The sequence below is a fragment of the Oryctolagus cuniculus genome, chromosome 6, assembly GCF_051225735.1.
Source record: "Oryctolagus cuniculus isolate XC-2025 breed Fujian yellow rabbit chromosome 6, ASM5122573v1, whole genome shotgun sequence".
In the NCBI taxonomy this organism is placed as follows: domain Eukaryota; kingdom Metazoa; phylum Chordata; class Mammalia; order Lagomorpha; family Leporidae; genus Oryctolagus; species Oryctolagus cuniculus.
The window spans coordinates 150,164,222-150,187,405 of NC_142872.1; the positions used below are offsets into that span (position 1 = coordinate 150,164,222).

The 23,184-nt window shown below is 45.1% G+C and overlaps 1 protein-coding gene across 1 annotated transcript in view; it reads left to right on the forward strand.

Annotated features, from left to right (window-relative positions):
• The window catches only part of FER1L6 (fer-1 like family member 6), a 196,272-nt gene that overhangs the window by 134,541 nt on the left and 38,547 nt on the right, over window positions 1-23,184 (forward strand). The window contains exons 23-33 of the mRNA XM_002710764.6: window positions 2,124-2,234; window positions 2,474-2,635; window positions 3,777-3,957; window positions 6,976-7,202; window positions 8,685-8,807; window positions 10,012-10,051; window positions 11,282-11,397; window positions 12,402-12,533; window positions 13,422-13,547; window positions 16,969-17,096; window positions 21,893-22,063. Of these exons, the coding sequence (XP_002710810.4) occupies window positions 2,124-2,234; window positions 2,474-2,635; window positions 3,777-3,957; window positions 6,976-7,202; window positions 8,685-8,807; window positions 10,012-10,051; window positions 11,282-11,397; window positions 12,402-12,533; window positions 13,422-13,547; window positions 16,969-17,096; window positions 21,893-22,063 (1,517 nt within the window). The remainder of the gene's footprint in view (window positions 1-2,123; window positions 2,235-2,473; window positions 2,636-3,776; window positions 3,958-6,975; window positions 7,203-8,684; window positions 8,808-10,011; window positions 10,052-11,281; window positions 11,398-12,401; window positions 12,534-13,421; window positions 13,548-16,968; window positions 17,097-21,892; window positions 22,064-23,184) is intronic.

Below are 23,184 nucleotides of genomic sequence, written 5' to 3' on the forward strand. Positions count from 1 at the left end.
TTCACCCTTGCCCCGGCTCTGAAGCTGGGCCCGTGGTGAGGCTGATATTTCACCTCCATTGGGGTGTTAAAGCAACCTGGCTTTGGGACCAGCGTAGCCTGCTTGCCCTCCGTTCTGACTGCTTCACCCTCATAACAATCCCCTATGTTCCCTTCATGCCACGTGCCAGATGACTGCATACGCTGTGGTTTTATAAGCCAGCCACTGGCCCATTTCACTGCGAAAAGCTTAATCTTGACTGGGAGTAACATCGTTTGATCTCCAACATGTTGGGGGAATCTTCAAGGTCTATGTTAACACTTTTTTTTTAACCTTTTAATTAATGAATTAATTTGAAAGCCAGAGAGACAGGCAGACACAGAATCATTCATCTGCTCATAGACTCCCCAAACGCTGGGCCAGGCTGAAACCAGGAATCTATCGCAAACCAGATTTCCCACATGGGTGGCAGGAACCCAAGTGCTCCAGCCATCACCTGCTGCCACGGTGGAATTTGGAAATGAGCAGAGACTCAAACCCAGGCACTCCAACCTGGGATGTGGGCGTCCCAAGCAGCGTCCCAACTGCTGCAGCACGTGCCTCCCCTCCTGTGGAACTCCTAAGAGCGTCTTTCAGTCATGTATGGGGCAAAAGGCTCTTGAAGGCATTTCCCAGGCCAACAGTGCTGCGGGCTTGGGAGGAGGAAATGTTGGTGCTGTTCAACAAGCACACTCAGGCGCAGCCTCTCCCCCGGCACCACCACAGCTGTTCTGTGGCTCTACCCTGGAAGCCAGGGGGGCAATTAGCTTTCCCAGAGAGGTGATGCCAGCAGGATAATCACTCATCTCGCATGGCAAGGCCGTATTGGTGTTCCTCCTTATTAGCTGCTGCTTCTTAAACTGCTCTGGTTCTTTCTGCAGCATCATTATCTCGAGCCCATTTGGCACTGGCTGTGTCGTCTTTTTCTGCGCTTTCTTATAATTAGCTTAAGCGCATCTGCTGCTGCCAGCTAGAATGTCTGTGAAGAAGAGATGGGGATATGTCTGTGCTCTGCAGGTTTTGGTGAGCAATTAGGTTTTTTCCAGCATATGGGGCTAATATGTCTGTCCACCAATAAACATTTATCAAGAACTCATTGTATGTGGAACATCACTTGAGGGGCTTGGAGAGTGCAATGAAGTAAACATAGACTCCCTTTTGGCCAAGTCCTATTCATTTTTTCGAGAAGGCAAACAGCCACAGTGAGAAGAACCACCTGCTCCAGAGCGATGTTGAACATTGCCCAATATCCAAGGATCAGAGAGGGAAAGTGATTTGTGCAGGGACACACAGCACAGCCTGCTTTCCAGACTGAGTCCCCTAACTTCACTGCTGAGCCCATATGGAGGACACACTGCACTCAAAAGGCATCGAAGTTGGAGCAGGAGCACAGTAGCTGGGGCCGAGTCAGGGAAGGCTTCGTGAAAGATGTATGTGCTGAGCCAGGTCGTACAGGCAGTGTGGATGGCCGAGGCAAACGGAGAGACCTTGTCTTCATAGAACGCTCTAAGTCCTTTGTGCGCAATTTCAGCAAAGCACGATGGTTGTCCTCCTGCAGTTCCATGATCTCCAAATGCCCAAGGTGACACCTTTCATCCTGGAGCTCTGCCTTCAAGACTTAATTTTCTGCTTCACAGTTCGATGTCTCTTTTTGATGAGCTACACACCTCTTTGGAGCCATGCACTGTGGCTTTTCTGGAGATCTTGAAGGGCCTCAAGTAAAGGGAGAGTTCAGACTGGAAGGTGTGGATCTGAGCAGAGCTGCCTCTGTGCTCCGCTCTGATAGTTCCCGTGTGCTTTTGTGAAATTGTGGGGATCTTTCTGTCTTTCCTTTCTCCCTTCTGTACTGTGAGCTTGCTGACAGCTGTGTCTTAACCTCATGGCTCATCCTAAGTGCTCACTAATGCTGGTCACCCATGCAAATCAATGCATTTATTAACAGATAATTGAATTTGGTGAAATGCAAGGTCCCTGTTGCAGTGTCGGCTGGAAACCTTACGTTTGCTGACAAAACCATGCGTGTCGTACTGAGGAGGCGACTGTGTGGCCCTGGTCTTCCCTGTGTCTCTCCAAGCATTCTCACCAGCACCTATTTTGTGTGACAGGTCCCAGCTTCCGGGGTGCAAGGGCTCCCTCCTATTGATCCACCAGATGTCACCCAGATCTACCCAGTTCCTGCCAACATTCGGCCGGTGCTTAGCAAGTACCGAGTGGAGGTATGGCTCAGGGAGGGCTCAGAGCTGTCATTCTGAGCTAAAAGGCAGGAGCCCCACCTGCCTTGTTGGAGGGGTGTGATGGGATGGGCAGGGTACCTGGAAGACCACCCTCTGCAGTTTGGACTTGACCTGATGGAGCCTTTGGGGGGCTGCATTATTCTTTCCTGGAGGAAGAATAGCTGGGGCACGCATGGGCTCCTTCTGGGCTCAACAGGCCATGACTCTGCCTCTCCTCTCAGGTTCTCTTCTGGGGAGTCCGAGAGATGAAGAAGGTTCAGCTGCTCTCCGTGGACCGGCCACAGGTTCTCATCGAGTGCGGGGGACGAGGGGTGAAGTCCTGCGTGATCCAGAGCTACAAGAACAACCCAAACTTCAGCGTCCAGGCAGACAGTTTTGAAGTGGTGCGAATCTCCTCCCCTCCCTGACCTGCTCTTGCCCATTCCCTAGATGGAACCCCCTCCTTCATCCGCATGGCACAGGGCGGTGCTGCAGGGTTTTGGCTGCCCATTGTCTGCAGGAAAGAACAGTCCAGTTAGTGAAGAGCCAGAATTCCAGAATGATCTAAAATAGCGTCATTGTTCTCTTTTGTTTTAAAAGTTCCCAGGTTTAGATCAGACAGTAAATCACAGGTCGACAAGCTTTTGCCTGGGACAATAGTGCCCAAAGCGTGACCTCCAATTCATCTTCATCAGCATCACCTGGGAACGTGTTAGACACAGAAATTCCCAGGCCACACCACTGTCCCACCAAATCAGAAACCACTGGACATGAGACCCACGTGACTCTGTTTAACAAGACTTCTGGGCGATTCTGATACTCACTAAAGTTTTGTGACCCCCCTCCCCAGAAGATAACCCTAGTGACACTTATTTTAATCATTAGATTTTAAAAGTAGTTGTCCTTAAAATTAAAATCTTAGTAGTTTGCATGTGAACCTATACTCTAAAGCAATGTGGGTTTTTTTTGACACCTGTGCACTTCTTTCAATACCTCTGATTTTGAACTGTGTAGAAAAAGTTTGCTTTCTCCAATGCAGCCCCCTCCTCTGCACACACGCTCTAAATGAGCCAAGACTGCAGTTAAAGAACATGCAGTGTCTGCAAGCGTTTCACACTGGGCTTCCTTGAGCCTTGGGGGCTACCAAGGAAAACAGGAGGGCAGAGCCCTGGCCCCTCATCCTCAGCCCCACGTCCACAGGCTGTTTTACACATTGGGCCTGGGAAACTGTCGTTACAGAGGAGCGTTCTGCTGGCAGATGGTGGCAAACATGAGAGGACTGAAACTTCTGCCATGGAGAATGCGCAAGTGGGGGTTTTGTGACTGAAGCTTGGTTTGGATTGCTAGTGCTCCATCCCTCACACGGGGGTAATTACTCCCTAACTGAGACAACAGTGCATCAGAGTTGTGGCAAGCCTGGAGAGAATGGCAAGGCAGGGCAAGGGGGCAGGGGTGCTCGGCTGGCTTTGGGTCTACCCACAGTCAGGTCAGCAGGGCGTGAGCAGCCAGGTGGTGCTGTGACCTCAGCCCAGCCTCTCCCTGCAGGAGCTGCCTGAGAATGAGCTTTTGCACCCACCACTGAGCATCTGCGTGGTCGACTGGAGAGCATTTGGAAGGAGCACCCTCGTGGGCACATACACCATCAACTGCTTGAAGCAGTTCCTATGTAAATCCAGAGAACCCCTTGCCCTCGTCTCACAGACGGATGGAACCCAAGGTGGCCAAGGTAGGAAGCCCCTCCCAGCCTCAGGAGTGGTGCCCATGAAGTTGTGGTGCTTGCTATCCACTCAAGGACGATGGCCGTAGTCAAGTGGCTCAAGGGTCTTTCTGGGAGTTTGCCTCCACACCTCATGCCCCGCCTTCTTTAAGACTCACACCAGGCTCAGCTCCTTTAAGAAGCCTCTGTGAGGATGACTTGAGCTGCCTCCTGCCTACACTCTCTCACCTGTTACTTGGCTTTGTGCTTGATGTTGTTTTAGTTTGGGCCACTTTGCATCTCGGGCGCAGAGTCTGGTCAATCTCACTTCTCACGCTGTGCAGTCATCATTGGCCTATTCAAGGGACTCTCATTTCACCCACCATCCTCCTGGGCTTGATTTCCTGTCTCCACTCCCAACCCCCTCCCCAGTGTAAGCCCCACACCAGCATCCTTGTAAAATGTAAATCCATTTAATCTACATGAATGATACGGTGCTGTACTCTTCCTTGGGCTTCCTGTTCCTTCCACTCACTGCCCTGTTCTAAGATCTGTCCACATGGCTGTGCGTACCTTAGTTTACTATTGTTACCTGCTGTAGCTACCACACTGCACTTTTCCTTTCCCTCATACTGCACTCCTGTGCTGCCCCCAACTCTTCACACCCACGAACAGCTATGTGGCGGAACTCCTTGTGCTGTTCCCCAAGGGAAGATGCTGTAGGAATTCCTCAGGAATACTCACCTAGGGGTGAGTTTGATGGGTCACAGGGAACGTGTATATGTAATTTCCTTCGGTACCACCAGAGGGTGCTCCAATGGCCACACTGGTTTACACCAGTCTATGCTTGTATGATTGTGCTCCTGGAGTCAGCAGCACTTCCAGTTATTTAACTTTCTGGGCTTTTGTCTGGGTTTGGTTTTGCTTTTGGTTTTTGCTACTCTGTAGTTATAAAATAATATCTCAGTTTCACTCTCGCTTGGGTTTCTTTGATTTTTACTGAGTCTACACATCTCTTCATAACCTTCCTGCCATCTTAATCTCCCTTCATATTGTTTGCCTGCTCAATCTTTTGCCCATGTTTTATGTACTTCCTTAATTAATTTGTTTGTTTGTTTTGTTTGAAAGGCAGGGAGACAGAGATCTTCACCCATTGATTCACTTTCCAAAGAACTGCAACAGTCAGGGCTGGGCCAGGTTGAAGCCAGGAGCTTAGAATTCAATTGGGGGTCTCCCACGTGGGTGGTAGGGATCCAAGTACTGGAGCCATCACCTGCTGCCTCCCAGGGTGTGCTTTAACAGGAAGCTGAAATCAGAAACAGATCCAGGACTTGAATCCAGAGACTCCAATGGGGTGCCGGCATCTCAAGCAGCTTCTAAACTGCTACACCAAACACCAAAAAGCCCTGGTTCACAAGTTCTTTGTAAATTCTACCTGTTCAGATCCTGTAGGCTGTAGACTTGTGTCGCTCCCCCTCTTCATGGAGGAACGACACTAAGCCCTGCCTAGGCTTCCTATCTGAGTCACGGCACCATTTGCTGCTCCTCCGCAAGCGGAGGAGCCGCACCGGACCGGACGCTTGTTGTTCCCTTTTTTACAAGTCCTTTCTATAGCAAAGTAAGAATAAGTAAACAGCAAACTCCCAAAGCAAGAATGAGTAGAGAGAAATGAGAAAGAACGAAGTAACGAACTTCCCCGCGAACTCTCCAACGCACTCTCCAACCAACCCACCCCACCATGCCGTCTCTCTCCTCCTATATAGTCCTCTCCACCAATCCGTGCTCTGCTACCCACACGCCGAGCGCGCCGCTCTCCTCCAATCAGGAGCGGCTCTTGCAGCTTATCAAGTTGGTAAGGGGCAGCTGGGTAGAAGCTGTACGCTCCTCTCCCAGCGCCACATTGTGGGAGAGCAGATGCATAGAATAAGTCTTAATTCTAGTAACAGTATAGTACGAGTTGCTCCCCACAGACTTGCTCCTGTATTTCCCTAGTGTAGCTACTAATGCTGTCTAGAGTTCCCATCACTGAGTATAAATCATTAATTTTGATGTAATGACATCTATGCATGTTTTAAACTTCATAGTTTGCTTCCTCTTGGTCACAAAGATATTATCTTTTATTTTATTCTATTAGCTTTATGTTTTAACTTGAACGTTCAGATCTTCAAGTCATTTGCATTTGTATATGATTTTAGATTGGGAGCCTGATGTGCTTTTCTCCATTCAGTGTACTATTTTGTCTTCAAAGGGCTTGCTGGCATTCCTTTCTCCATTGACTTATTCTGCTCTCTTTCTCATCAATCAGCTTGCCAGACATCCTCTTCTGTCACCAAGCTTTCTACTTTGTCCTACTGGTTTCTTTGTCTCTGTGTTCTATGCAGAGCAGATGCTTTCAAGAGTTCTTTGGGTTGGATTTGCTCTAGAAACTCAGCAACTGGAGGAGGGAAGAACTCTGCAGGCCTTGGCAGCTGTGGAGGTTCCCAGCTGAGAAATGTCCCCAACTACCGAATTCTATGGAGCAAAACGGGGGAAATAGTTCCTCTGACAGCAAAGGACAGGGTTATGACCTTTTTGTGGCATCCACAATTGAGAATTTGATCAAGTCCAGGGCCGTACTTCTGCTTCCTGCCAAGCCCCATGCACTCATGTGCCCAGAGTTCTGCCTATACTTGGGGGGTTCACAGACCCCGGGAGCCCCCAGAAGATCCGCACTGGGGGAGACTATCATTTCAGAGGAACTTATGCTCTAAACATGACCGTCATGATCCTGATGGCCATTATGGATTGAAATTACCCAGAAGGGTCGATGACAAATACAGCCACTCACTGATAACCAGATGTCTTACATCATGATCGCATTCCATCTTACTCATACCCTAATTAAATGGGTATTTTTACTGTTACTTTGTGAATAAGGAAAATGAGGTTTCAAATTGTTAGGAGCTTGCCTTATTTGAATCCAGATCTGCCTGCTTCCTTATCTTATGTCCCTGAAGTGCCCGTCTCATAATGCAGCCCAGTTCCCAAGTGGATGTGCTTTTATTTCAGGGACTTCAGATTCACTCATAGCCGCTGAGTCCCCTGATGCCCCTGGCTCCTCTCAGGAGCCCCCAGCAGATCATATCTATGTGGATGTTGAGCCGCCTTCCACAGTGCTACCAGACTCTGCCCAGGCTCAGTCATCCATCCTGGTTGACATCCCTGACTCATCTCCTATGCTGGAACCTGAACATAAACCTGCAGCCCAGGAACCACCAAAAGATGGGAAAGTTAAGGTGAGATTGTAATCCCTCTTCGATTTGCAGAGCTCACTGGAGTTTGCATCAGAGGCTCCCTATACTCATCTTCGCACTCACAGGTTGAGTGATCTTGGGCAATCAGTGTCAAATTTCTGAGCGCCAGTTTCTTCATTTGTGAAAGGAGACTATTAATACCCACCTCAGAGCACTGTTGTAAGATCAGAAAGTCAAAGCATATGAAATTGAAGTGCTAGTAAAATGTGAAAATACTATTTAGCAGAACAAAAACTCTACTTGACTCATTAGCTTGGGAAAGCAATGGTTTCTTCATCAAGGCCTATTTTACAAATGTTGAGAACCCACTTTGTACAAGGTTATACAGGATCAAAAAGTACATCTTTTTGATTCTAAAAGGGAGCTTGGCTTCTCACTCTCAGCTGAGATTCTGGAAGGGGAGAGGGGCAAGTATGCAAAGAATCACAAAACAAGGCTAGGGTTAATATTTCTAAGCCATAAATTTCAGCAAAATCCTTATCTATCAATTGATTCAAAGAAAACTGTTTTAAGAAAGTTCTAAGGAACTGTCTGTCCAGTGAAGGCTGAAATAGAAAGAAGAGTGAGATAGATTAATTGATATTTGCTCAAGCTGTTCCTATCTCACCAATGCTCAGTGACCCCCTGTGACCTCTTGTCATGCTCTCTCCATTCTCCCAGAATCATCTGCCACTTTATGTTACAATTCTCAATTTCAGTGTTCATTGACCCCATAAAACTGTGAACCCAGTAAGTCAGAGAAGAGCATAATTTTCTGACATCCCTGTATCCCCTGTACTTGGTGGAATGCTGGCATATTTGGGGGTACTCAAAGAGACAGTGAGGAGAATGATGCATGATGAGTCTTGCATAAATAGCCTCCAATGTGCCAGCTGCCTCCCCTATACCATACATCTTGTACCACGCCATCACATATGTCATAGATGCACTTTTTCATTCAAGAATAAAGCTGAAGAGGAATGGTCCACTTTGTATCACTTAATGCTCAAAACAGTGCAATAGGCTAGTATTGTTGTCTTAAATTGAGGAAACAGAATCACAAAATTTTAGGTAATTGCTTAATGATTTAGAATCTGGGTGTGTTTGAAGGCAATGCCTTCTCTACCCATACTATATTATATCCTATAGTCTGGAATTCATGCATTGAATATCTATATCCCGTATTAAACCCTAAGTTTCCCAAATGTAGGATTGTGTTAAATTCCTCAGACATCCCCAATTTCAGGCACAATATCTCACATCTGCTTGACAAATTTTTCTGAAGAAATTAAATGAATTATTAATGACAAATGAATGAATTATCAAATTTTCACTTATTGAAGTGATAGAGCTGCTACCACAAAACCAACAGATACCTCCATCAACTCCCTAGTGGGTACTTAAATGTTCTCTTAATAACACACAGGTTACCACCATGTAGTAAAATGAGACCTGGTTAGTAACCCATCTCTCATCCCTTTCCAGGATACCAGGAAACCTTCTCGGAGGTCCACCAAAAGGAGAAAGCGGACCATAGCAGATGAATCGGCAGAAAATGTTATTGACTGGTGGTCCAAGTATTATGCCTCCCGGAAGGAAGCACAGAAGGTAAAGTTTCCTCTGGTTGTGACAGTCAAGGAATTCTGGGAAAACACAGCTCCTTCTTCCTACTCAACTCCCATGTCTCCTTATAAATCCTACCATATATAGGACCTACTCCAGTATAGTTATGCTAATTGTAGAAGGGTAAAAAGCCTTGACCAGGGGTCTTGAATTTCAAAACCCTGACCCTCTGGCTGGAGCTGACACTGGGACATGAGCTCTGTGGCGAATGTTGGAAAGATGTTTAGTCTGGCATGGCATCTGAAGGTCCTGTTACCCAGTTACACTCAGGGAGGTCCAGCAAGGGGAGAGAAATGGGGTCTCTGGACAGAAAGGCATTAGCGATGGGGGCTTCTGGTGCATTTAGAGATACACAGGTCAAAGGGCCCCAGGTGTCCAGCAAGATTCTAAATTTGCATGAAAAATTATCAATATAAGGCAGAGGTCTTGGCCTTAGCAAGTTACTGGAGCAAGAACATGGCTGCATGGATGTGGAACAAGACAAGGTTTGAGTTACAGAGCTAGAGAACCTGTGGGGAGTTGGGCCTGGAGATTCAGGCAAAAGTTCAGTGACTGAGTTTGAGATTTCTCATGCCCAAGTGAAAAAAGGAAAAGAAAATCAGTGAGATGTTACCCTCATATTTAATTGACTAGAAATCTTCTGATTCTTTAGTTTGGGAGGACTGTCATTTCATCCAGGGCTAGTTCACAAGTACTGGTGCATAATGAATCAGCAAACTGAATGTTAGTTGCTGCTCCCAACATTGGCAACATTTGCTGCTGTGCACATGAGCATGTCCAGTGATTGCGCAGCCTTCTGAATCCTCTACAACATTTGGTGCCAACCCAACAACCCAAGAACCCAACATGCCAGGATGCAGATTTAGGGGATGGTGTTCCAGGGTGGTAGGAAACCAGAGGGAATACAGTTTGCTCTATCCATGGCCGAGAGCTCCCACAGAGGGCAGTCTACAGCTTGATGGGCACTTTTCTTAGATGTGTAAATGAATGCCTCTTCTCTCAATCAGGGAATCCCCTGCACTTAAGTCCCAGATCTTTTCAGTGAGCCATCTTTTGGGATTCCTTGGATACTCTTTTTGGGATCTCTGAGAATGCCAAGGGCTGGGGTAATTGGGTTAGAACCATTCACAGGCAGAATTAATAAATTAAGCATGGCAATGTCAATCATCTCTCTTTTTTTTTTTCGAAGACAAAGGAGAACAATCCCAAGGAGAAAAAAGACAATACAGGTAAGTAGCTGTTTAGGGGACAGAGGGACAGAATTCGGCCATTGTATTAAGAAAATTAGAAAATGATAGGCATGGGAGGTATATGAGAATTCAGTTCCTGCATTTCCCAAGTGCAGAGACACTCTAGGAGGATGACAACCCTTTGAAAGGTCACGCAGCTATTTGAGCTGAACTGGGACCAGATCCCAACCCAGTTCAGCTCTGGAATTGACCCTTTGGCTCATGTTCCTACATTCACAACCTTAATGTAAAAACAGCCACATAAAAATAGGAGCAGCCTAGAGTGACAGGCCAAAACCAGCATGATAAACTTTCACAGAGGTGAGTGTAAAGACCTGGAATTTGTTTTCAAAACTCAACTTACAAGGATTGGATAGATAGATCTGTTTTGGCAGAAGCTCAAATGAAAGATTTCTGGGATTTTAAATGACCATAAATCTGATTCAAACCAGGGGTAGGTCTTGGTCTAGATTCAGTGGGAACCCAAGCAGCCAATGCTGTTTGGGGTAACATTGACAGAAGTAGGGAAATCAAAGCCAGAAGCACTTCTTCACACCACTCCTAGTTAGCAATTTTAATTTGAAGACCAACCCCATGATCTAGGCAATAGTATCTTCATCTTGTGGATGATGAAACACAAGTAGAAAGTGGTCAAGTAACTTCTTCAAGGTCACACAGCTAGAAAATAGCAAGCCAAAATCTCTCTCTCACCATACCCCGCCCCCCCCAGGGCCCTCTGCCAAAAACTTACCAAGTAATCTCACTAACATTGCTTGGTGCAAAATCCTTAACATATTTGAGCCTCACATTGAACAAATGAACCTCGGATCCCTAACAGATCTGAGAAGGATTGTAACTGAAAGCTTTGGAGCCAGTCCAAATCCTGGCTCTGTTCTTTGTTAGTTGGGTCAATGAGAAAATTGCTTATTCCCTATGTGCCTAGTTTAGTGAGTGCTTACATATATACCAGGACAGGACGTTGTATTGCCTGTACCCAGGGGATCCAGGGACATTACATTTCTATGTGAGTGGTGTCCTCTATAGTTTTGTGGTGCATAGGTGGGAGGGATGTATGCAGCAACCCAACAGTGGAAAGTTACTAATTATTTTTTAAAAGAAGATTCATGGCACACACATACACTAGAGAAAAGAGAAAGAGAGAGCTTGGCTTGGCTCCTTCCCATCTCAACAGCCAAGGGAAATATAACAATTTCTACTAAATATCCACAGAGTCAAAATCAGAAGAGGTGTTGGTAGATATGGAGGATAGCCCAAAGAAGAAGAAGGACAAAATACTCAAGAAGAAGCCAAAAGAGGATGAAATCCCCAAACTGGCTGTCCTGAAGGTGTGTGGACACAGGAACCCCTGCCACAGAGGTTGTGGGAAGCTTAGTGAAGGGACACTGCTCACTGTGCTTTGGTCAACACCAGTAATGCTTTTCTTTGAAACAGATTACTCTGTCTGCATAATAATCGTTGATGCAGAAGATCAAACTTTTACAGAGTGTAAGCCAAAACAACAGAAATTGTTCATTTTCCATTTTCTCCATCCTCATATTGGAAAGGGAAATAGCTTACAATGTTTGCCTGGATCTGTTGAGATTATTTACAGTGTAGGAGTTGCCCCTAGCTCACCTCTTGGAGTGTGATGTCATCTTGCTGATGCAAACACACTCATAATAGCAAGTGATTAAACTCCAACTAAAGTCAGTTCCATCAGACTAACTGTAGCGTTAGACAAATGCCATTTGCTGGCAGTATATTTATGGATATGAAAATTTGAAGTGAGAAAATTATATATGTGTATGACCAATTTGGATAAGTGATTTTGATCAGAAATTAATTATTTTATATTGCAAAACCTAAAACTCAATTCTATTTTGCATTTCCATGGAGTGTATATAATTTCCCACTTGGAAAATTCTTATTTATATTATAATAAAATAAATATTCTATCACTATATATGTTAAAAATTAGATGCTTAGTAAACATTATTGATTTGAATTTCCTCAAAGTTTTACAGCATGTTTCTAACAACCAATGACACCAATTATGTATTAAAAACTTTGTCATATTTGTACCTATGTATTTAAAATATTTTGGAGCTATATTTCTTGTAATTTAAAAGTTTATCAGAAAGGTCTTATTACATCAGAGTTGTAATTAGCTCCAAAGATGTCAAGCCAGCCCTTATGTTTCTTATTTTGCTAAAGATAACTCAACAGTGGCCTCTTAGATTTTTCCAAGGGACATAAAACAAGGCTGCTTTGGGAGCATCTTGACATTTCTTGTTAAATCAATTCTGAGTCTTCCTTTCTTTTGGCACACTCTTCTCCATTCTTGCTAAAGATATACGATGGTGATCTTGAGAGTGAATTCAACAATTTTGAAGACTGGGTGAAAACCTTTGAACTCTTCAGAGGCAAATCTATGGAAGATGACCATGGTCTGGATGGGGACCGAGTCATAGGAAAGTTCAAGGTAAGTGCCCATGTCAACTTTATTGTCTGGCTTGCCCTGGCCATAAATATCAGCCACAGCTCAGTTCTGTTGATGGTATTGTAGTACAAGATGTGTGCAAGGAAAATCCTAATAGTTACTCAAAATCCTCTTTAGAACCTCACGAGGGCCAACACTAGACTTCAGAGGTAGTTTGGGTTTGTGGCCAGCAGGTTGGAGCACAGTCTGGTGGGCTATAAGGAGGCACTGAGAGGAGTATTGAGCTTTGCTCTGCTCTCTTCACTCCTGACACCCAAAATACGTGATTCATGCAAATCCACCAGCTGGATGATTAAATTAATTGAACATCACATGTGCACACACACACTGTAGTTGGCAGATTCAAAGCATCAGCGTCACCAAGTAGCAGCTTGCCTCTACTATAAACCTAAGGCATGCCAAGCTTTTTATGTGCAGTGTGGTATGTAGAAAGTAGAATGGGTATGGCCATTTGCCACTCTGGATTGAAATCCTCGTTCTGGTTCTGACTAGCTGCATGATCTGCAATGATGTCCTTTGCCTTGGTTGCTGCATCTGAAAACAGCATCACTACAGTCACAACTGAGTGAGATGATGGGGGATGCATTGGCTCAGAAGCCCACACATAATGGGCACTGGGAGTCCCTTCTGTTATGTTCCTCACATAGCAGTCCTTTGAGGTGGGTGTCAGTGCCAATTCACAGGTGCACCACCAAGAAGCTCAGGTGTGGACAGCTTGCAGGCACTTCCCAGGACATTATCGGGCAAGGGAAGCACCAACCCAGGTCCTGCTGATTACCAGGCCCTGCCTGTCTTCCCAGATGTATGCTCTCTGTGGTTTTGTAAGACCATGACCACCATGTTTCAGTGGGTTGTGCTTTGTGGTTTCAGGGCTCCTTCTGCATCTACAAAAGCCCTGAGGACTCCACCTCTGAGGACAGTGGGCAGCTGAGAATCCAGCAAGGAATTCCACCCAACCACCCCGTCAATGTCCTAATCAGGGTGTACATTGTTGCGGTGAGCCAGCTTGTTTGCTGTGAGGGGCTATAGTGTGATAACAAAATTATCAGACCATGTGACTTAAATTTATTCTCTCACAGTCCAGGATGCTATACATCCATGATCAAGGTGCTTCAGGGTTGGTTTCTGGCGAGGCCTCTCTCGCTGGTTTTTGGACGGCTGCCTTCTTGCTTCTTTCCATAGCTTTTTCTCTGTGAGTCAGACTTCTGCTTGCTTTTCACTCTTGAAACTTGGGTCCCAAGCAGGGAGAAAGAACAGAGCACTGATACTTTCTCCTCTCTTTCTATAAGGACCCTGGCCCTAACAGACTAAGCTCATTTAACCTTAATCACCTCCCTAAAGTTGTATGTTCAAGGGGAGTCTTCAGATGAATTCAGGAGGACACATTTCAGTCTCTGACAATGTATAAGGTTTCGTTAGTATCATGGACACTCCCTGGCTCTTCACTCTGGGAAAATGTTTGTGAGTATATAGGACTTCTCTGAGTAGCTCTGTCTGCTTTCTTAGGTTGCCTGCTGGTGGAAAGGAAACCAAACAGGATAGACACAGGGAGCTCACAGCAAGACAGTGAGAGAGATGAGAGCCCAGCAGAATAGGACAGCTGACTCATGAAAGGTTCTTCCGCGGCTCTGCCTCTGCACTGTTGCCACCAGAAATTTCATTTTGTTTTAATTTATTCCCAAGAAAAGTGTTGTCTCCTCCAGGTTTCTCCGTTTCTGATAATCCAGAGCTCAAAACCTTAATTTTAACATTTTTTGGACTGATTGACAGAAAGTTCAGGACCAAATCTGACACCCAATGAAAGCAACTGATGAGATCTTGTGGTTCATGGGTTTATTTTCATCTCTTGACCTTAAACTTGACTTTCATACTTGTATTTGATTATGGTCATCTTATTTTATGTTAACTCCTTGCTTATATTGCTTATATCCTTTATGAGAGACATACAAAATGCACAAAATATAAATGAATTATTCTTTAGTGCTGGGGGAGAACTAAATGTCCCTCCTCATGCCGTGCTCAGATTTCCTTCATCATCCTCAGTTATCATCAGAACAACTGCCAGCTGCCGAGATGTTGTGTTGATGGTCCCTGTCCTCAAGGAAGCCACAGCATAGTTGGAAGGATTAGAAATGTTTGTCAAAATCACTGACAGTACTGGGTGTCCTGTAACACAGACACAGACCTCCATGCAACAGCTTGGACAGGCCTTTCCAAAATTGTATTCAGGAAGCCACTTTTGTCTTGGGAGATCACTACTCTGCATGCCTCGGGAATCAGAGTATGTGTCCACATATATTTGAGAAATAGTGCGTGTAACAGTTCTCCTTCCTTCTCCATCCCCAGAAAGTCACAAAACTCCTTAGCACATTCAGGACCCTGAGAATTCTAGAAGCAAAGGACATATTTAGCTGTTGGATTTTAACAGCATGTGCTAAGCTTACTGCTGCACAACTTTTCCCCCTTACAAAAAGTCCTGCAGAACTAAGTTTCTGTAAGACCCAGCTTAGGGAGTCTAGAAATACACAGCGTGACTGGTAGGAAGGAAAGGGAGAGATTTCTGTGGACTCCAGATGTGACAGAAGGATTTGTTCCCATATTCCTCGATGCATGCAGCAAGTAGTTACTGCACACCCTTTATGTGTCCAATAACATTCAGACGCAGGGCAAGGCTGCAGACCAGGTTCCTGCCCAGGAGGCAGCAAGGAGCAGGGAGGGCTGGTGCTGGAACTGGGGGACAGAAAAGACTTGGACAGAGCCAGAGGGAGGTGCCCTCAGGTTGCGGGAGTAGGGTTAATTCACTGCAGGGTTAATTCACTGCAGCTCTGGGCAGTCAGAGCTCATTGCTGACATGTTCAGTACTGTCGATCATGAGTGGTTTGCTCTCTTGCAGTAAAATTTTGCTAAGTAACTCAGATTGTTTTTTAAACCTTTTAACAATAAAATACTAAAAATTAGGTTAAAAACTACATAAAATTGACAAAAAAAAAACCAAAATTTTCCCATCTGTATTTTTTCTTGTTTAGCAAGTTATCTTGGAAAATTTTTCGGGGCAGTACTTACAGGTTTCCATTCTTTCTATTAGCTGTATAATGTTTTCTTTATTGTTTATTTGTTTATTATTTATTATTTATTTTTTTCTTTATTGTTCTTTTTTTTAACCAATATTAAGAAGACCCTGCTCTATATCCTAGATATAAAGTAGTGAACCCAACAGAGAATGCCTGCTCTCTTGGAGCTTGATCCTTTTTGGGAGTGATGTTGGGTAAGGAAGATATAAAAATACCCAAATAACAGATATATAATGAGGCTTGGTGCCAGAGATATCTGCTACATAGAGAATTAAAATTTGGTCATGTGAGGCTGGCGCCACGGCTCAACAGGCTAATTCTCCGCCTTCGGCGCCGGCACACCAGGTTCTAGTTCCAGTTGGGGCACTGGATTCTGTCCCAGTTGCTCCTCTTCCAGTCCAGCTCTCTGCTGTGGCCCAGGAGTGCAGTGGAGGATGGCCCAAGTGCTTGGGCCCTGCACCCCAGGGGAGACCAGGAGGAAGCACCTGGCTCCTGGCTTCAGATCAGCACAGTGTGCCGGCAGCAGCACACTGGCCAGAGCGACCATTGTGAGGTGAACCAACAGAAAAGGAAGACCTTTCTCTTTGTCTCTCTCTCTCTCTCTGTCCACTCTGCCTGCCAAAAAAAAATTTGGTCATGTGAGGGGATGCAGTTGGGGAGGAGCTACCTGGGATGGTGTTTCTCTCCAAATAATTGATGTAGAGGTTGATTGGCTCTCAGCTTTCACCACTGCAGTTTCTCCACATTTTTTAAATCATTTCTCATCAGTGCGAATCCTGACCTTTCCTTGCGAAGTCCTTGCTTTTGGCAGTTTTAGGGACCAGTCAGTTTGGAATCAGGCTTTAGCTCCAGGGATAGATCATCACTCAAACAGCCAATGATAAACAAAAGACGGACAGCTCCATGGATTCTGAGACCATTCATTGTGAAGAGTTTTCAGGCCTGCTTCATGGTTTTATAGATAGTCCCAGAGAGATGGCATGACTGGACCAAGAGCATATGACTACCTCGAAGTAGAACTGGAACTCAAACTCACGCCTCTGCCTGTTGACCCACTACATTCCTCACTGCTCAGTGTCGAGCTGTGTCCACTGGAGAGATGACGCCAGAGAAAGTTGAATTCAGGCGAAGTCAGTAACTTTTAACAGCAAAATGGAGAAGCTAAAGTGGTGATTTTTAATCTTGGTTGTACACTGGAATCTTCTAGAGATTTTTTCAAAACCCCAAAGCCCAGGGCCCACTAAATCAGAATATCTGAAGACAGGACTCTGTCATCTGCATCTATGACCCCATTGATCCTAGTTGAGAAATTCTGGACCAAAAGAATTTTCTTTTTTCCTCCCCAGGCATTTAATCTTAGCCCAGCTGATCCAGATGGCAAATCAGATCCCTACATTGTGCTCAAGCTTGGCAAAACGGAAATCAAAGACCGGGACAAATACATCCCCAAACAACTGAACCCAGTATTTGGAAGGTCAGTGACTATCTGGGCTGCATTGTCCTGTCCTTTCTGCATTTGTTCCTGCTGTGTTTCTTGGTGGGGAGTGTTGGTAACTTCATGAGTGGGTGTTGTGAGTAAAATAGCGTTAGGAAGTTAAATACTGAGTTCTGCTCTTGGCCACACCTAATGAAACCTGTATTCAGGTAGAAGAATTGCTCTTTCCACAAAACTTCCAGGAATTTGGTGGCACATGGTGATCTTTCTACTCAAAATTTTATGATAACTACTTCTTAGATGTTAAATGTAGGAGGTACCCCAAAGGGTCATCAGATTCAGCCACTGCTTTTGTACAAAGAGAGTTCCTTTCGAAACAAGGTGACTGAAGTCCGAGAGGATAGGACCCGCACTGAGGTTCACACAGCTCATAACTGGAGGAGAAGGGGCCAGCTAGTTAGCCTTTTGTTTGATATGAAGAGATTTGTCTCTATCATATCATTTGCCCCTCAATTGAAATCACCCCTGAGGTCAAAAGTTGACCTGTGTCCCCCAGTTGTGTTTAGCTTTCCTGAAAAGTGTTAAAACCCCATTGCATTTGTAACTGTGTAGGTGGACTAGACACCTAGGAATTCTCCAGCTCACAGCACCCTCGACCACACTCATTGGTCTTACAGCGGGGTCTGCCACACATTGGTGTTCCCTCCTTGAGTTTGTGTACACAGCTGCCATCTACTCTGGAATCAAGGCAGTCTGGGTTTCACTGCACCACATACAAGTTCTGCAACCTTTGCAGGTAGTTTAAGCTCACTGATATGAATCTACCTCACCTTTAAAGGAGCAACAGTGACACCTGACTCCCAGAGCCCTTTAGATAACTAAATATGTAATGTACCAAGCCCATTGTCTATGTTAACACACAGTACTCAAAACACATGGGCTCCCTTCCCCTCCTTCTTGGTAATCATTATGACATAGGATACATCTTAAGTATGTCTAATTTTTTTTTTCCTGAGTAACTTCGGAGCAAGGATGAAATCTCCATCCGCCTCATTTAAATTCATTTACACATCTGTGATCACCCTGGACCCTCTGACATTTCACCGGCACCAGCCTCTTATGTTTTATCGCTCCTAAGGAAATGAGGCAATAAATGATCTTGGCTGTGCAGATTAATGAGAATGATTAAAATGACTGTGCCAGGGAAACTTACCCTTGTTTCCCTGATCCAGAGATGACCTTTATAATTACCCAATGCTTATAGAAGTAGAGCTTTATTTTTTCCAGTGTTGCCAGTCACTTCTGATTAGCTGTGTTACCCACAGTGCCATGCATTAGACTGATGTTATTACCCCCATTATATGACCATGACAAGCAGGAGAAGAGGTTGATGGGGTCTTCCCTTCTGCCTCTGGCTTTGCAGGGCTTCTTCCGGAAGCCTCTAGATATGGATGTTTTTGTAGAATTCGTGTTTGATTGTTACTCAGAGATGAAAGTTGTTGGATTAACCTGACAGTGTTCTAGCAGAGAGAGTGGAAGGCTCTTGTGTCTGAGGAATTGCTCCTTAACCACCTCATTGTCTTGGCATCCACGTGTGGATGTCAGAACCATCATCCTCCGATGTCCTGGTGCCTTGGCCTGCCTTGGTCTCCTCTGTGGCCTTTGATGTGGATTGATATGTTTATGTAGCTGTTGCCTATCTCCCATTTCCCTATTAGCATGTGAGGTCCATTTGAACAAAGTGGTCTACTTTGGTGAGTGTCTGTATCTCCAGCACCTAGCACAGGGCCTAACACAGTAGGTGCCCAGTTAATATTTGTGACAAGCATGAATGAATGAGTGAGTGAGTGAGTGAGTGAATGAATAGATGGATGGACAAAATTATCAACTGTCCATGGGATCTACTGGGACCCTGTCACTCTACCATGTCTTGAGGTCACACGTGTCTGTGGACTTCGGAAGTTCCTCACAGCTCTCGTGGTTTCACAGAATGCTTTCCACAGTCTCTGCTGCCTTGATAATTAACCATGCAGAGAGTAACGAGATCTTCAGGAACTGGTATGCAGGTTATTAAGGCAGCTCTCTGGCTCCTCTGCCTCATTCATGTCTGCAGGTCTTGCCCTTGCAGAGCCTGTGGCCATGGCATAGCCTCCCATCTCTTGTTACCTACAGACCTCCATTTCTCACAACTGTGGAGAAGCTACTTCATGTCAGGCACTCTGCCACATTCTATTTCTTCAGTTTCTATGAATATTGAGATAAAATCAAGGAAATGAGGGCCTTAGTCTATTTTCTCTTGCTATCACAAAATACCAGAGACTGGGTAATGTATAAAGGATAGAGTATTTTGGCTCATAATCTGGAGTTGAGAAGTTCAAGAGTATGGCATGGCTCCTGGTGAGGGCCTTCTAGTTTCATCATACCGTGGCAGAGGGCATCATATGGCAAGACTGAGCAAATGTGCTAGCTTGGGTTTCACTTCCTTTTCTTCTAAAGCCGCTAATATCATCAAGTGTCCCTACCCTCTGGACCTCATCTAACCCTGATTACCTCCCAGAGGTCCCACCTCCAAATATACTAACATCTGACTTTGAGGATTAAGTTTCCAACACATAGACTGTTGGGGATAGAGTGGGTGATTATGATTGAGTATAGCAAGTCCCGTGAAAACTCTAGGGGACACCTAACCACCTGAGGCATCAGGGTTGGGGAAGGGAGCAAGACTGTTCTAGAAAGTGGCCCACACAAAGTCAGGAGTGGAAGGAGGGCATGGTAGGTCAGGAACTGTGAGTATCAGCCATTGTTCTACCACACAGAGAGAACCAGTAAGAGGCCATGCATGTATGTGTGAGTGTGTGAGAGAGAGACAGAGACAGAGACTTCCCATGGCTGTCTTATCAAAGATTCATAAATTGGATACTGGAAGTGTGGTCTGGGCAGGTGGACTCCTTCTGAAGGCTGTGAAGAGAAGCAGTTCCATAGCTAAACTTCCAGCTTCTGCTGGTTTTTGGGACATCCGTGGTGTTCTTGATTTCTAGGTACATTGCTAAAATGGCAGACTTCACCTTCACATGGTCTCTTCTGTACTTAACTGGGTCAACTTTTCCCCTTTTTATAAAGACACCATAAAGTCCACCATAATGGCCCCATTTCAACCTGATTGCCTCCATAATAACTCTGTTTCTAAGTAAGGGTACATTCTGAGGTACTGGGGGTTAGAACTTCAACATGGTTCCTTTGTTTTTTTTTCTTCTTTTTTTGGCGACACAATTCAACCCATACCCCCCACACACACACACGGATATAATGCAAAGGATTTGTTTACATGAGTATGGAGCTACCAAGTCTGAGCTGTGATGCCTGGAAACTCTTGAGCAGCAGCAGAGGTTGCAGTCCACACACGAAATTCCCTCTTCCTCTGGGAGACTCTTGCTTTGTTTTGAAGGTCTTCAATTGAGTGGAGAAAGCCCACCCAGATTATTTAGGATCTCGTTGACTTAAAGTCTTCTGGTTGGCAATGGTAACCATAGATATACCTTTGTTATTGCATGACTGAGAAACTGAGGACTGTAGGACAGCCAGTGGACACACACTAATGATGACCACATTGTGAAGAGTCTGCAAGGCTTTGTTTTTTCCAAGCAGGCAGATGTGTGTCAGGTACTGGGGAGGTGGAAGTATGACCCTGTTTTCATGGACTCTATACCCTCATGGAGAAAGTGGGCCTAAGCCAGAAAATCAGGCAGTTATAAAATCTCTTGTGTGATGTGTGTTACAATGGAGAGGTGCATGGTCCTTTGAATCTGCAAAATCAGAGAAATCATAACTTAGAATCTCTTGGAGCCCATGGAGGCAGCACCATGCTTTCCAGTGGAAGGCACATGGATTTCTTGCCTGGCCTGCTGGAGCTACTTCAGTCTGTTACAATCACGGGTGCTGTGGGGTGTTCCTGTTTTTTCTCTTTGGGAAAGATTATTTGGCTCCAGGGCATGCTAGGAATACAGTCCTTGCCATAGAGGAGAATGAGTGTTAGGATTAAGTGGCTTTGCCCATGAGGGCAGCAGCCCAGGGCAGCCTGAGGACATGCAGAGAGATAGTGGGCCCACTGCTTTCCTTCCCTTTGGCTTGCATTTCTTGGTCCCTTGTTCCCAGTCTAGCGCTCCTGTCCTAGAGTGGCCAGAGTCCAGCACAGCTAGAGAAGTGCCACAGCTCTGCGTTTTTATGATTTTCCATCCTCAATTAGGTTTTCATTTCAGATAAATTCAGCTGGATTTCCTCTATGAAGCAATGATGAGAGGAAAGGGAGTCGCAGGCACTGGGCACCAGTTGAATGTGTGGAAGTAAAACATGTTGTTTTGGAGAGGCAGAGAGATGTGACACAAGGAGAGACAGAGAGAGATAGAGATAGAGATATCCTAAAAACATGTTCTATATAAGCAACATTGCACTTAGCCATCATGGTAAATTATAAAGAAGATAATTTTCCTCATTTACACATAGTGATGTTGAAATGATTAAATAACTTTTGCAAAGCTTTGCAATCAGAAAATTGCATACTTGTAATCAAGATTGGAAATCCATTGCTGTTTGAGACCAAACCCCCAAGTTGAATCCATCACACTTGGATAGGGAGATTATTGGCTACTGAAAACTGACTATGAAATTAACGGGCTATCCATAACAGACAAAGTTGGCTGCATCTCACTGAGAAATTAGACCAGATACCTGCTAAGCATGAACTTAATTGCTGATCATTTAGTGAGTTTAGTGACGCTGGGAAAAGTTCACTGTGTTGCCAAGTGTTGTTGACCCTGAGACCTCTGCTTGGACTGCAGGTCATTTGAAATCCAGGCCACATTCCCAAAGGACTCCTTGCTGTCCATCTTGATCTATGACCATGACATGATTGGGACAGACGACCTCATTGGTGAGACCAAGATCGACCTGGAGAACCGCTTCTACAGCAAACACCGAGCCATCTGTGGCCTGCAGAGCCAGTATGAAATGTGAGTTCTCTCTGCCGTCAGGACTCTGGACTCTGCCCCCTAGTTGTCCACCTGTAGGAAGGTCAGACCAGGCTCAACTTGAATTTCTCAAATGGGCTCCATGCACGTCAGCAGGGCTGGGTAGGGGAAGCTCTAACCTGTGTACTGGAAGGTTGCGGGGGCTGGGGAGGCAGCTCTCATTTAGAACCCTTGGCAGGTTCTTCAAGGGTCGGGAGCTGAACTGTAATGTTTGCTCCACCAGCTGGACCTGGTGGACAGATATCTTCCTGGGGAATGATGCTGAAACAAGAATGATCAATATCATTCAAAAGCCAGGGTTCCAGCTAATTGTCACTCAAACTCATGTGTGCCCTTGACAATCAAGTCTATTATGCTGTGCCTCTCATTCAGTCCTCTCAAAAACCCATTGAGGTATTATCTCCATTTTACAGATCAAAGGAAGAATGGACCCAATTCTCAATTGTTCAACAATTTTGAACTCTGTTTCCCTTGAAAATAGACTCCCAACTTTGTTGTTTGAAAAGTATGTTGTATCTGATATTTTTAGAAAAAAATGGCTAATTTAAGCCAGGAAAATATGCATTCGTTACAGTTCCATGGTACAGTTTAAAAAATATTTTCCTGAATATGAAAGAATATATATTTATTGTAGAAAATTTAGGAAATATAAAAAGTACAAAATAACACTTGAGTTATTCTGCTCTGAGAAAACTTCTGCAAGAATTATTGTATATTTCCTTTCTTTCCTATGCTTTTTTCCCAAGGCCGAAGCCAGATTATCCATGCAGTTTTTTTAAATGATTTTATTTATTTATTTGAGAGGTAGGGTTACAGAGAGAGAGAGAGGGAGGTTTTCCTTCCATTGGTTCACTCCCCAAATGACTACAACGGCTGGAACTGTGCCGATCCAAAACCAGGAGCCAGGTGCTCCCTCCTGGTCTCCCATGTGGGTGCAGGGCCCAAGGACCTGGGCCATCCTCCACTGCTTTCCCAGACCACAGCAGAGAGCTGGACTGGAAGAGGAGCAACTGGGGCTAGAATCCAGTACCCATATGGGATGCCAGCGCCGCAAGTGCACCACAGCGCCGGCCCCTGTCCGTGCAGTTTTGTAAACTGCTGGC